This window comes from Scyliorhinus torazame, chromosome 13, assembly GCF_047496885.1.
Source record: "Scyliorhinus torazame isolate Kashiwa2021f chromosome 13, sScyTor2.1, whole genome shotgun sequence".
In the NCBI taxonomy this organism is placed as follows: domain Eukaryota; kingdom Metazoa; phylum Chordata; class Chondrichthyes; order Carcharhiniformes; family Scyliorhinidae; genus Scyliorhinus; species Scyliorhinus torazame.
In genome coordinates this window covers 34,852,639-34,865,804 of record NC_092719.1, presented here as the reverse complement: position 1 = coordinate 34,865,804, position 13,166 = coordinate 34,852,639, and the positions used below count along the sequence as shown (strand labels likewise).

At 43.5% G+C, this 13,166-nt stretch overlaps 2 protein-coding genes across 5 annotated transcripts in view; one reads left to right on the top strand and one right to left on the bottom strand.

The window, feature by feature from the left end:
- Positions 1-10,427, bottom strand: part of napepld (N-acyl phosphatidylethanolamine phospholipase D) — a 75,319-nt gene extending 64,892 nt beyond the window's left edge. The window contains exons 1-3 of one of the 4 annotated variants that reach the window (XM_072471324.1): positions 10,064-10,427; positions 7,118-7,433; positions 951-1,597 (exon numbers count right to left, since the gene is read on the bottom strand). In XM_072471324.1, coding sequence (XP_072327425.1) covers positions 951-1,597; positions 7,118-7,433; positions 10,064-10,227 — 1,127 coding nt within the window. In that variant the 5' untranslated portion in view covers positions 10,228-10,427. Of the gene's footprint in view, positions 1-950; positions 1,598-7,117; positions 7,434-8,603; positions 8,779-9,308; positions 9,333-10,063 lie in introns of those variants that run through there. The other 3 variants (XM_072471323.1, XM_072471326.1, XM_072471325.1) reach the window with 3 other exon arrangements.
- Positions 10,428-12,492: 2,065 nt separating this feature from the next.
- Positions 12,493-13,166, top strand: part of pmpcb (peptidase, mitochondrial processing subunit beta) — a 36,837-nt gene continuing 36,163 nt past the window's right edge. Inside the window, exon 1 of the mRNA XM_072471321.1 lies at positions 12,493-12,626. Within this exon, the coding sequence (XP_072327422.1) occupies positions 12,525-12,626 (102 nt within the window). The 5' untranslated portion in view covers positions 12,493-12,524. The remainder of the gene's footprint in view (positions 12,627-13,166) is intronic.

The window sequence follows — 13,166 nt, the reverse complement described above, 5'->3', positions numbered from 1 at the left end:
CTTGGCCGGGATCCATGCCGCTGACTGGAGGGGCTTCCACGAGGGCTGGGGGGACTGTTGTGGGGTAGTCAGGGGTGGGCTGTGGGGTCACGGACTGCAGGTCGGATCTGCGCATGGCAGGCGCCATGTTGGACGGCGCAACCGCTGCAGGTCGTCAGCTGCGCGCATGCGCAGCCATGGACCCGGCCATTCTCCTGCCGTTTTCTGCATGGGAGCTGGGAGTTTCACCCGGCGCTGCTGTTAGCCCCTCACTGGTCCCAGAATCGGTGAGGGGTTGGCGCTGATCTTTTCATCGTAAACCTTCCGCGAGTTCTCCGTTCGAGCCGGCACTTAGCCACTGAAAGGGGCTGTTTAGCACAGGGCTAAATCGCTGGCTTTGAAAGCAGACCCAGGCAGGCCAGCAACACGGTTCAATTCCCGTAACAGCCTCCCCGAACAGGTGCCGGAATGTGGCGACTAGGGGCTTTTCACAGTAACTTCATTGAAGCCTACTTGTGACAATAAGAACAACAAAGAACAACAAAGAAATGTACAGCACAGGAACAGGCCCTTCGGCCCTCCAAGCCCGTGCCGACCATGCTGCCCGACTAAACTACAATCTTCTACACTTCCTGGGTCCGTATCCCTCTAAAGAACAAAGAACAAAGAGATTTTCATTTCATTTTCATTTCAAACGGAGAGTCCAGCCCGAGATTCTTCTTTGGGAAAATGGCAACTTCAGCATTGAGGCATGTTTGTCTGATATATTTTGACACTAGCATAGATTTAAGTGGCAAATTCTTAATGTGAGTGGAGTAAAATCATCAATCTAGCTAATTCTAGAAGTAATTGATTCTGACAAGAAGCGGAGAAATATTCTCCAGCATGCCAATCCATTCAATGTAAGTGACCATCAAATACGCGCCATTTCTTTAATAGTCGAAAAGGGAAATGATGCAAGAGCGACATACCTTGGTTCATAGGCTCCAATAGGAATGGCAGCAAGGTCAAACGGTCCATATCGTTTCCCTATTTGTTCAAAGGCCACACAGTAACCTGTATCACCAGCAAAAAAGAATCTGTTCCAGGGTCCCAGAACACACCAACTTCCCCACAGCACCTTGTTGTCATCTGTTACAGTCCGTTTGCTCCAGTGTTGCACAGGTGTAAACACAAACGTGACCTCATCATGTCCAGGAACACAGTTTTCTTCCCACCAGTCCAACTCGATTATGTTTTCACAGCCACACTTTTGCATCCAGTCTAAGAGACCCAGTGGTACAAACCACCTCAAGTCACCCCCAAATCGCTCATTCAGACTTAGCACTGTATTGTAATCCAAATGATCGTAGTGGGTGTGACTGATAACTACAGCATCTATTTTGGGTAACTGTGCCACTGTGCAGGGTGGGTTTCGGAAGCGTTTTGGTCCAAAGAATTGCACAGGGGAAGCTCTCTGGCTGAAGATGGGATCGGTCAGAAATGTTAGCCCTTCCATTTCCACCAACAGTGACGCATGTCCCAACCAGGTCACTCGAATTCCATTCTCCACACTTCCTGCCAGCTCTGGGTTTTTGACAAAGTAAGGTTCCATGATGGGCAATCCTTCGTCAAGCTCCTAGAGGCAGAAGGAAAAAGATAAAAAGAGTAACTCTGCTCTATAGCCTTTTTGTACATATTAGTGTCACCTGACAAATTTAACTGAGTCAAGTGAACATTTTGTTTTACAGATATACAGTGCAGCAAAAGCCATTCATAATACCCTGCTCTGAAGATGTTCTTCACAGACAACAGGTGGATCCTTTCATTCAGGCGTCAAAATCACAAATTGGGTGGTCACTGCTACAAGTAGACTTTGGGAATGTTTCTGACACATTAAGAATTTAATTTTTCTATTTCCCTATTAAATAACCTGACAAAACTTACTGTACAAAGCCCACACATGAATAATGGTGCCTTAGGAGACAATAAGTGGCACTTGTGGAGCTGTAACTTAAGAAATTAAGGATTTAACAGCTTCAGGAGACAAGGGAATTCCAGGATACTAACACGTCCATGTTAAAGGTATAACGGTTTATAGATCATAGATTAGATCATAGAATTTACAGTGCAGAAGGCGGCCATTCGGCCCATCGAGTCTGCACCGGCCCATGGAAAGATCACCGTACCTAAGCTCACATCTCCACCCTATCCCTGTAACCCAGTAACCCCATCTAACATTTTTGGACACAAAGGGCAATTTAGCACGGCTAATCCACCTAACCGGCACATCTTTGGACTGTGGGAGGAAACCGGAGCACTCGGAGGAAACACACGCAGGCACGGGGAGAACGTGTAGACTCCGCACAGATAGTGACCCAAGCCAGGAATCGAACCTGGGACTCTGGAGCTGTGAAGCAACTGTGGTAAATGTCCAAGTTAGAATGGTTTGGAGGTCATAGTGATCTTGGTGTTTTAATCCTTCTTGATGGCACAGATTATGTTCTGTTAAAGTAAATTTGGTTAGTTGCTGCAGTGCATCCTGCATATTGTATGCACTGCAGAAGTGTGCCAGTGGTGGAAAGGATGGATATAAAGATTAATGCTGATCGAGACAATTTCTCCACCCGAAGTGGTGTTGAACTTCTTCAGTGATGTTGTAGCTGCACACATTCAGGCAAATGGTACGTATTCTATCACAATTCTGATCTGAACCTTCAGATGGTGGAGAGTATTTTAGGAATGGCTGCGTTTTCTGCCAACGCAGTGCATGCGCAATTGTAATATTTTACTCCATGACCTCACTGCGAGTGTAAATCAGAATCAAAACGAAGAAATTAAACCGACTTTTCAAAATTAAAAATGCAGGAAGTTTAACAGAAAAATGTTTCCAGGGAAAAAAAACATGACACAGTTCAGCCAGAAACTAGGCACATGCACTGCTCTCCCCTCAATATCAAACACAGTTCAATGCACAGCATGTCACAGCAGTTATATACACAGCCTGCATTATTCAGTTTTTAAAAAACGCTTTGCTTACGTAATCAGGCAGGGAAAACAAAGGTTATCTCATTATTTTACTATTTTCCCCGTCCCTCTATCACAGAAGTATTTTTAAGGAACGTGGTTTGCTAGCACTGCCTCTCTGGGCAATTACATAATTGGTTTTCTGCACATGTGCAGACAAGTGTGCATGTGCAGATGGATACTTGTGGCCATCTTGCGTTGGCAGCGGGCACATTGTTTGGGAATGAGGAAATGAGGCACTCAATGCAAAGCATGGCCTCTGTCCTGTTCTTGTAACCACATTATTAATGTGGCCAGTAGTGTTAAAGCTTCAGGTCCATGGTGATCCTCAAGTTGTTGATAATGGGGGACAAAGTGACAGTGGTGAAATTGAAGGTCAGGGGAAGTGTATTAGGGTTTTTTTGCTGGAGATCTTATTACCTGGCAATTAAATGGTATGAATGCTATTAGCTTAAGCTTGTTGTTTATGGACTGCTTCTTATAAGAGGACCTGTGAATGAAACTGAACACTGTTCTATCATCGGCCCCCACTTCTGATATTGAAATGGAGATAATATCATTGATGAAGCTGCTAAAAAAGGGTGGGTGGAGGACATATCCCAGAGGAACTTCTGTAATGAGATCCAGTGCCTGAAGTGGCTCGATACCCAGAAATATAACCATCTTCTTTTGTGCCAGGCATACCTCCAGCTACTGCAGAGTTTGCTACTTGATTCCCATTCACCTCATTTTTTTCTAGAGCTCCGCGCTGCCTTTTCTCACCTCACTTCTGGCATTCTACATTTGCATCGATATTTGAATCAAGTTAGTTACAAAGGGTTTGGCAGGCAGGTTTTCTGGCAGAACTCAAACTGGCCATCACGGAAAAGCTTATCGACGAGCATATTTTGCTTGCTTACACTATTGATGCCTGTTTCCATCACTTTTGTGATGACTGTGAGGGCGCTGATAGGATGGCAATTGTCCGGCTAGATTTGTCCTCCCATTTTAAGATTATAAAAAATTGTCCAAGTATATTCAGTGTCAGACAGATGCCAATGTAATCGATGTAGTGGATTAATGTAGCTAGGGGAGTGGCTAGTTCTAGTGTGGAGGTCAGCCCTGCTTATCAAGTAAAGCTCACTCGCCATGGCATGAGTGATGGCCTTCTACATATGCGCATTTTATACTATAATTGTTATGTGTAACAACGTACTATAAATAAACAATTGCAAAACATTTATTTGCTTAGCCAAAGGCGAGAGGAATTACTTTATATTTTTTGGAGAAGTTTCCTTTGATCTTCATGTTCAATTTTCTTTGACATTTATGCAATCTACTTCATTCAGCAATACTGTGTCAAAATATAAACACTGGCAACAACATCTTTAACATAGTGAAAAAAAATCAAGGAGTTCAAGGAGCGTTATTAAAATAAATGACACAAGCCAAAGAGACATTAAGGCTGGTGAACAAATGTTAAGGTAGAGGTAGATTTCAAGCAGGGTCTTAAAGGAGCAAAGCGAGGTGGCTCTTCAAGATTAATAGGTTTTAGACATGAATACTAGAGGTTTGGGCCCAGACAGCTGAAAGCACAGCCAAGCATGCAATGGGCAAGTGCATGTGATTGCTGTTTTAACTTACTTCAGTGTTTACAGCTGTTTTACACTAGAAAATAATACTACATGATTTGGAGTTGTTGTGTCAAAATACACATTAATCATGCTGTCTCAAAACTACCGAATTCCTTCGCATTATCAATCTTCTGTTCTCCTGAAAGTCTACAAATGCTTAAAATCTAAGCATGAAAGCACCTCATCTCCAGTTCAGGGATGACTTCAACTATTGTCCTAATCTAGGTGGAATCCTACATTATGAGGCTAGGCTCTTCACCTGAATTTCTTAACAAACAAAATTCAAAAGCATGCACTTTTAACCGATAACATCGTGCAGTCAGTCACACCCAGTAACAAACATAACTTCACTTTTGAACCTTTGACCCAAATTAAAGAATCAGATTTTGCTGGTACAGGTGGTGCGTAATGCATCAAGTGCCAATGCTTCAGCATAAGAAATAAATACATGTAACAGCACTCGCCTTATTCCCCATTTAAACCACGCTGACCAAAAATAAACTGCCACTTGATACTCACTGTATGTAGCATAATCTGAAAGTGTAGTTTAAATTTAGGTAAACCACCAATCCAAAGATATGAATTTACACATTGTAGGTTTGAGCTGGAAAATGTTACAAGTAAACATGTTTTGAAAGAGGAAAATCATTCAAGATTAATAGTTATTCACTTACTGAGCACAAATGTTGTACAGGGTAATACATGTCTGATTAGGTTTTAGGCTAAAGTATTTGGTGACCCTCCTCTCACTTTAGCCTGTCTCCTCCCATGATTCACATTTTTTTTTCTGTGCAATCTATATTGCTTCATGAAGTCCCTTCTTTCCTCCTGGCTCTAATACATTAACATACACATGTTTCTATGTCCCCTGGTTATTTACCCTTCTGTCACTGCTCCAAGGAAAACAACCCCAGCCTATCCAGCCTCTCTCGCGTTTGAAATGCTCCTTATGAATCTCCTCTGCACCTGCTCGAATTCAATCACTTCTTTCTTACTGTATGGCGACCAGAACTGCACACCCTACTCCAGCTGTAGCCGAACCAGCATTTTATATAGCTCTATCATAATCTCCCAGCTCTTATATTCTATGCCTCGGCTAATAAAGGCAAGTATCGCCTTTTCCTCCCTGCATGTCTCAATCTTTCTTTCTTCATTTGGTCTGCAAGCTTTTTTTCTAAACTCAGCTCGGTATCACCTAATCTTTGAACTTTCTTTCATGTCTCGTATCTAGGAACAATACAAAGCAAATGGATCCAAGTCAGCCCCAGTTTCTACTTGCTGATAGAACTCCATCAATCAGTGCCACCTGTCATGTGAGTGCCCCTTTAAGAAAGGTTTTATCTTATCACATGACTTGTAGTAAGGCTTCAGTGATGTCATTTGTGGGTGGAGCTGGGTTGTGGCTGTCAGCTGTTCCAGTGAACTGATGCACATTGGGTGTGGCAAACTGTTTGGTAACTTTAAAGATAGTTGTTTTCTGGAAGGAATTTTGAATCTGCTGGTTTGAACTGGATCAGAATCTCAGGGAAAGGACCAGTCCCATTCAAGTGAGATCACAGTGTGCTGGGTCACGCCCTTGAAAGGTATAGGTTTATGGGATTTTGTAATTGAATTGGGACAGTTACTAAGGGGGATTCATTAAGAGTTATATACATAGATTACTGTAGCTGTTGTGTTTTCTTTATGTTTGTAACTGAAAGTAAATTATTGATAACTGTTTTATATATGTTAACTACATTCTTATAATAAACATTGTTTTGATAAAAGTGCCTATGAAGTCTGATGAATCTCACCTGAAGTGAAGGCTCTTGTGCTCATCCTAGCCAAATTCAACATAAAAGTTATAGATCAGGTGAACTTCATAATACACTTTGGAGTTTCTAAGCCCTGGGCCATCACACACCAGATCACTACACAAACTAGATTGTTTTACCATTTTCACTCATGAGGACTGTAACTCACTCCTTGAAATAAAAATTATGTTTCAGCAGCAGACATTAATAATCATGGATAATGAAAATTACCAAAATGCGGCTTTAAAGGGGCAGCACGGTAGCATTGTGGATAGCACAATTGCTTCACAGCTCCAGGGTCCCAGGTTCGATTCCGGCTTGGGTCACTGTCTGTGCGGAGTCTGCACATCCTCCCCGTGTGCGCGTGGGTTTCCTCCGGGTGCTCCGGTTTCCTCCCACAGTCCAAAGATGTGCAGGTTAGGTGGATTGGCCATGATAAATTGCCCTTAATGTCCAAAATTGCCCTTAGTGTTGGGTGGGGTTACTGGGTTATGGGGATAGGGTGGAGGTGTGGACCTTGGGTAGGGTGATCTTTCCAAGAGCCGGTGCAGACTTGATGGGCCGAATGGCCTCCTTCTGCACTGTAAATGCTATGTAAAATACGGCACCTACTATAATCATAGGATAATTCACTGAGGATGCAATGCAAATAAGAATGCAAATTATTGATAAATCATATTAATAAAGTTAAAATACCTAGGATCTGTATTTGGTCAAACCACTCACCGCTTTTGAACGTGGGATGTTTGTGTGGTCCTTCTCCATCACAGCAAACTTCAGCAAATTGGTGAAAGCAAGGTCACTCCAGGTTGGCCAGGGATTGACAAATCTGCCATCTTTTCCTCTTTTGGATTTGGTCACATCTTCTTCCAGACGGTAATCCAATCTGAAGCTTTTCCTGGAGGATCGGGACGATGAGCTCCCTCTTGCGTCTCGGCCCACATTTCCCGGTCGTTTCTTCACAGCTTCCTTTGGATAATGACTGCTGGAAACCTGTTCTTCAAGCTTCGCATCCATCTTTCCTTCAGCTCTGCAGTGCAATCTAAACATGTGAATACATAATAATTACTACGAATGTAATTCAAGACTCCTCAAACTTATCAAAACATATATTCATAAGTCCACAAAGTACAAAATCCCAGTTTCACATTTCACTACTTATGTTAACCAAGTAATGATTTAACATTAACAGAAAATACTGGACAATCTCAGCATCATTGAGTCACCCAGACTCGAAACATTCGCTGTTTTCTCGCTCCACAGATGCTGCAAGAGATTCTCCAGTATTTTCTGTTTTTGTTTCAGATTCCAACATCCGCAGTCATTTGCTTTTAATATCAGGCTTCAATATTAATTGCCACTTCCAGGTCCATGTGTAGTCGCAGATGTGGACTGATGTCAAATGGCAGAGGAACTCCAAAGTTAAAGTCAGATCTCAACTTAATTGGTGCACCAATGCCAAAATTGTGAGAATTTCCCTCCAGGAACTATCTAACAACAGTTTAGAGCTTGCAACCTGCTGCATTATAAACACAGCCAGGGCAAAAGCTACATTTTCAAAGTAACCACTTGACATTCGGGGGGGGGGGGGGGGGGGGTTGTATTAAATTTGCTTCATTATTTTTCCAGTAGAAATTAAAAAGAACATTCCTACCTACGTTCTTCTAATATTTAAAAAAATAGCTCTCTGGCCTTTGCGCAGGGTCCCCCCCCCCAGCATCTCAGTGGAAGCTGCAATTGAGGCAAGTCGGTAGTAAAAACTGGGACCAGCAGTTGCGCATCACATTCCAGCAACACAAATCGACCACCAAGAAGAGCATTTTAAATGACACTGCGGTAAGGCTGCTTGACAACTGCTCAGAAGGTGAACGAGTCGCTTGATCTCAGCTGGCCAATTTTAGGTAAGATTTGTTTCCCCCCTTGCAATAAAAAGCCTATTCAATCTGCCCGTAACACTGAGATATTGAGGACCATGATGGAGCTGATTTTCATGAACATGCCTTCCTAAACCAGCATCCTGGTGCTAACCCACGTTCTATACAGAACGCTGAGAATATATTAACAGCGCTAAAGCTACAACACGCACATAACAAACTTTCCGATTGGCTAAAAAAAAATGTTGCTGCGGTGTTATATTGGTTAATTATCCACGAACATTAATAACAACACTAAAGTTCGTCGCAAAAAGGCTAGAAATAGTTGCTCAGCTTACGTCGTTGCATCTAGACAACCCGGAGCTGTTAGCTCCAAAAGCAGCAAAGAAGCGAAGGCAGAGCACAGAATAGAAAGGGAAAACATTGGTGGACCTTGCTGAATGGAAATGATGATGTGTTGTGAGTTGGAACTGGTCCAGTGGGTGAGGGGGGTGAAGGTGCAGTCTGCCACTTTATCCACTTACTGTCGCCCCCCCCCCCCCCCCCCCCACGCCTGTAGATGGTGACACAGGAGGAACCTGATGTCAGCCCTCAGCCCAGCTCCAGCCAGCACGTGATTGCCTTATCATTCCGCAAAACCAACCAGTCAGCGCTTCGGTCTAGTTGCTCTCTTGTCAGAGGCACAAAGGGAGATTCTTTCTGGATCCCAACCTCCATTAAAATAAACAACAGCGCCAAATCTAAACAACCTCCGACTGCTCGCTCTCTCGCAGCCTCGCCGAAAAGCAGCTTTAAGACATCAACAGCAAAGCTGAGCGGCCACACTCTGCAGCCCTGGTTTGACACTTTGCGAACTGCACTCATTCAATTTCTTTGTCGAAGACTTAAAGTTGCCCACAGCCCGCCTTTGCAAGCAGAATTTCCATATGCAATATGTCAGACTTGGGGCAAAGTTTGACATTGGATTGGAAATTGCGAAAGAGTTTTCGAAAGTGGAAATGGATAAAGAAGAAATAATGAGGGGAACTTTCCCAGTGGTTTACCTCATTTTCAAATGTTTGATTATAGTCGGTTGAGTCCGTAACGTAAAAGGGGTGCCACCAAATACAAATAAAAGATGAACATTAAAATATCAATTCACCCTTTGAAGGTCTGAATCTCTAAACGCTTCCCCTCCCCAGGAGCTGTAGTTAATGTCGTCATTTCTCCGGGAGGATTGCTGAATTACCCCCCGCCCTTTCTGTCTCTGCACCTCTATTTTTAGTAAAGTTGGACAATAGCGACTGGAGGCAGCCACTCCAGTAAACCCCAATGGAAGGGAAATGATTCGACGAGTTTTTGAAACTCCGATTTGAATTTGACTGTTCAGATTGTTAAAAAAAACTTTTCTTAAATGATTCTTCACTACAAAAGCTGCCAAAACTGTCACAACCACAATCTAGGGTCGATTCAGTTGCTCTGGAGTACAATATTTAAATAGTTACAAGTTCAGAACAACACTGAAAACGCGTCTAAAAGTTGTACTTTTTTTTTTGGGGGGGGGGGCATCAAAGGGCTTCTGCATAGCAATTAAAGGTTTGGTGTTTTGCACAACTTTTAAAAAACATGTTTTAAGTTTATATCTTAATGCTATTGACCAGGATCCATGCGAGAATTTTCTGAGGCCGCTGCTGTAAAATAAGGGAGAAAGAATGAGATGGTTTCTGAAAACGAAAAAGCAGCATTTGGGGTGAAAATAGACAATGCCACAAAGTATGGATCCGACCAATTTAAAAGGAGCGGAAGGCTAGAGATTCACCTGAAGTGGCAGCGGGATTTTGCCTCTGCCAGTCGGCCTCCTGGCTCACTCTGGCCGCACTTCACCGAGTATCTGTGGATGAAAGTCCCTGCTGCTGTGACACAGGCAGCCGAGAGAGGCCGACAGATCTCTAGGCACGTACTCCCAGCCCTCTCTCCGACCATCGCCTCTCACAACACAAGCCTCGGCACGTTATCCAGATCCATCTTTTTAAAAAAAACATGCTAGCTGCAGAACGATGGAGATGCGGGCCAAATAACGACAATCCGCAAATTTCGCAAGATCAAACGCCACGCACCCGACGTGCTCCTCCTTGCAGGCACCCGGAAACCACCAAGCCACGTGTACTGGCACCCAGTCTCTCCCGGACTGAAAGACACCAGGTGGCAGCTCCAGTCCTGTGCCTCCATTGTCCAGTTTGATCAGCGGTTACAATGCTCACAACCACCATTCGGCTGACCTGTTTTGCACGGCACTGTGATTCCCCAAAAGTCAAAATTATGATTTTTTTAAAATGGACAGACTGAGATTCCAAGAATTGTGGTGTCGGTTCATTGTTAGTGGGAAGTATTTCTTTTAAAAATAGTTAAATCTGACAAAGCACATCGTACATTTTGTGTTGTTAATTTATGGTTTCCATCACAACAAAATATGTCATAAATTATGCCATGATGTGGAAATACCGGCGTTGGACTGGGGTGAGCACAGTAAGAAGTTTTACAACACCAGGTTAAAGTCCAACAGGTTTGTTTCGATGTCACTAGCTTTCGGAGCGCTGCTCCTTCCTCAGGTGAATGAAGAGGTATGTTCCAGAAACATATATATAGACAGATTCAAAGATGCCAGACAATGCTTGGAATGCGAGCATTAGCAGGTGATTAAATCTTCACAGATCCAGAGATGGGGTAACCCCAGGTTAAAGAGGTGTGAATTGTGTCAAGCCAGGACAGTTGGTAGGATTTCGCAGGCCAGATGGTGGGGGATGAATGTAATGCGACATGAATCCCAGGTCCCGGTTGAGGCCGTACTTATTATGCCGTTTGATACTTAACAACAACGATTTTAATGCCTTAAGCCTCAGGTTGTTTCACTGAATTATTACCAGGACATTGCCAAATCCTTGACTTGCCAGCGTTTGAATCAATGCTATTTGAATACAATTATTGTTTAATTATATCTTTCACACTTCCAAATTATTCATGTCCTAAGTTATATTTGAGAATATATATTTCAGGACACGGTTATGTAGGTACATCTATCATAGAAGAAGATCTATCAGAATTTCTACAGTACAGGAGGCCATTTGGCCCATCGAGTCTGGATCGACCCTCCAAAAGAGCACCTTACCTAGGCTTGCTCCGGCTCCCCTGCCCTATCCCCGTAAGACCACCTAACCTGCACATTTTTGGACACTAAGGGACAATTTATATAAAAGCAAATTACTGCGGGTGCTGAAAATACTGGATAATCTCAGTAGGTCTGACAGCATCTGTGGTGAAATATGAGAGCTACTAACGTTTCGAGTCTGGGTGACGCTTTGTCAAAACTGGAGACAGTTTATCATGGCCAATCCACCTAACCTGTGCATATTTGGACTGTGGGAGGAAACCAGAGCACCCGGAGAAAACCCACGCAGACACAGGGAGAAGGTGCAAACTCCACACAGTCACCCAAGGCCGGGACAGTAACAATTTTGTGTGGTGTGCCTAAAACCTTGTCGAAGAGTATTTATAAAAAATTTATTCCTGTCCAAGTTACAAAGCCAATCGGTAGAGTGTATGGGACAAGCCACTAATCCATCTACATGGTAACTCCAAAAACCAATTCAAACACAATATGCAATATATGGTCCCCAAAAAAGGGACACACTAGATCCAAGCTGACAAAGAGTAGGCATTAATTGCACCTGATACCACATTGGAACCCACGCTTGATCTTCGCCAAATTTATTTACTGAACTGGTGAAAGATGAATATAAACCATTTAAGCTCACAGAATGCACAATTTGTAATTGTGCCACACACAATATTCATGCTGTTAGGCAGAATAAAAACACACCCAAATGCTATTTCCAAACTACCATCCATTTTTTTAATTAAATATTTCACAATGAAGATAAAAGCAAATTACTGCGGATGCTGGAATCTGAAACAAAAACAGAAAATACTGGACAATCTCAGCAGATCTGACTGCCTCTGCGGAGAGAGACTAACGTTTCCTGTCTGGGTGACTCTTTGTCACAGCACAATGAATATTGCTGCTTGAAACGTCATGTGTAAAAGTAGTCTTTTTGTGACTTTGTAAATATTACCCGAAACAACAACCAGCTAGCTCTGTGCATCCCCACCACCCACTCCCCACTCGGGGCTCCCGAGCATCAAACCGTTCATGGCTCGATTGGAACGGCCTGTGTGTGGCCCCCTGCCGATGACGTCAGACGCACAGCCTGACGGGCGCGCGCATGCTCGGTGGCGGCAGTAAGATGGCGGCCTGTCTGCAGCGGCTGAGCCGCGCTGCCGGGTTGAGACTCCTCGGGAGGGTTTGGGCCAGTGGCAAGCGGCAGGTAGGTTCGAGGAGGAAACAGCGCAGCTCGTAGTAAATCGGAGCCGACCAGTTCAGTAGCTGCTTTTATTTTAAACTGACGATTTGGAGCTGGCTGATGTTTTGAATCCGCAGCCGGGGATCGTGGGCTGAGTGTGGTTCATGTGGCCGAGCCAAGGCCAGGCTGTGGTTCAGTGATGGTTTTCATGAAGGGAATGTTTGGCTGTTAGGGAACGACCTTGTTTCACGGTGAAATAAGTAGTCATGACAGAATTGAAACTGTAAATTGAAGTTTTATTTCTGAGTGGTGACAGGTCGACATGAACTTTTGAATGTGTTATTTTGCATCTCAGTTATTAACGGTGTAAAGAGGAAGGAGCAGTGTTCCGAAAGCTAGTGTTTGAAACAAACCTGTTGGACTTTAACCTGGTGTTGTCAGACTTCTTACTAAGATATAGGAATGACACCGCCATGGTGACGCATATTGTTGGTTCATGCTCCATTCCTGAATGATTCAAGTGACTTGAGTATAGAATCACAGGATTGCTATGCTGCAGTAGGA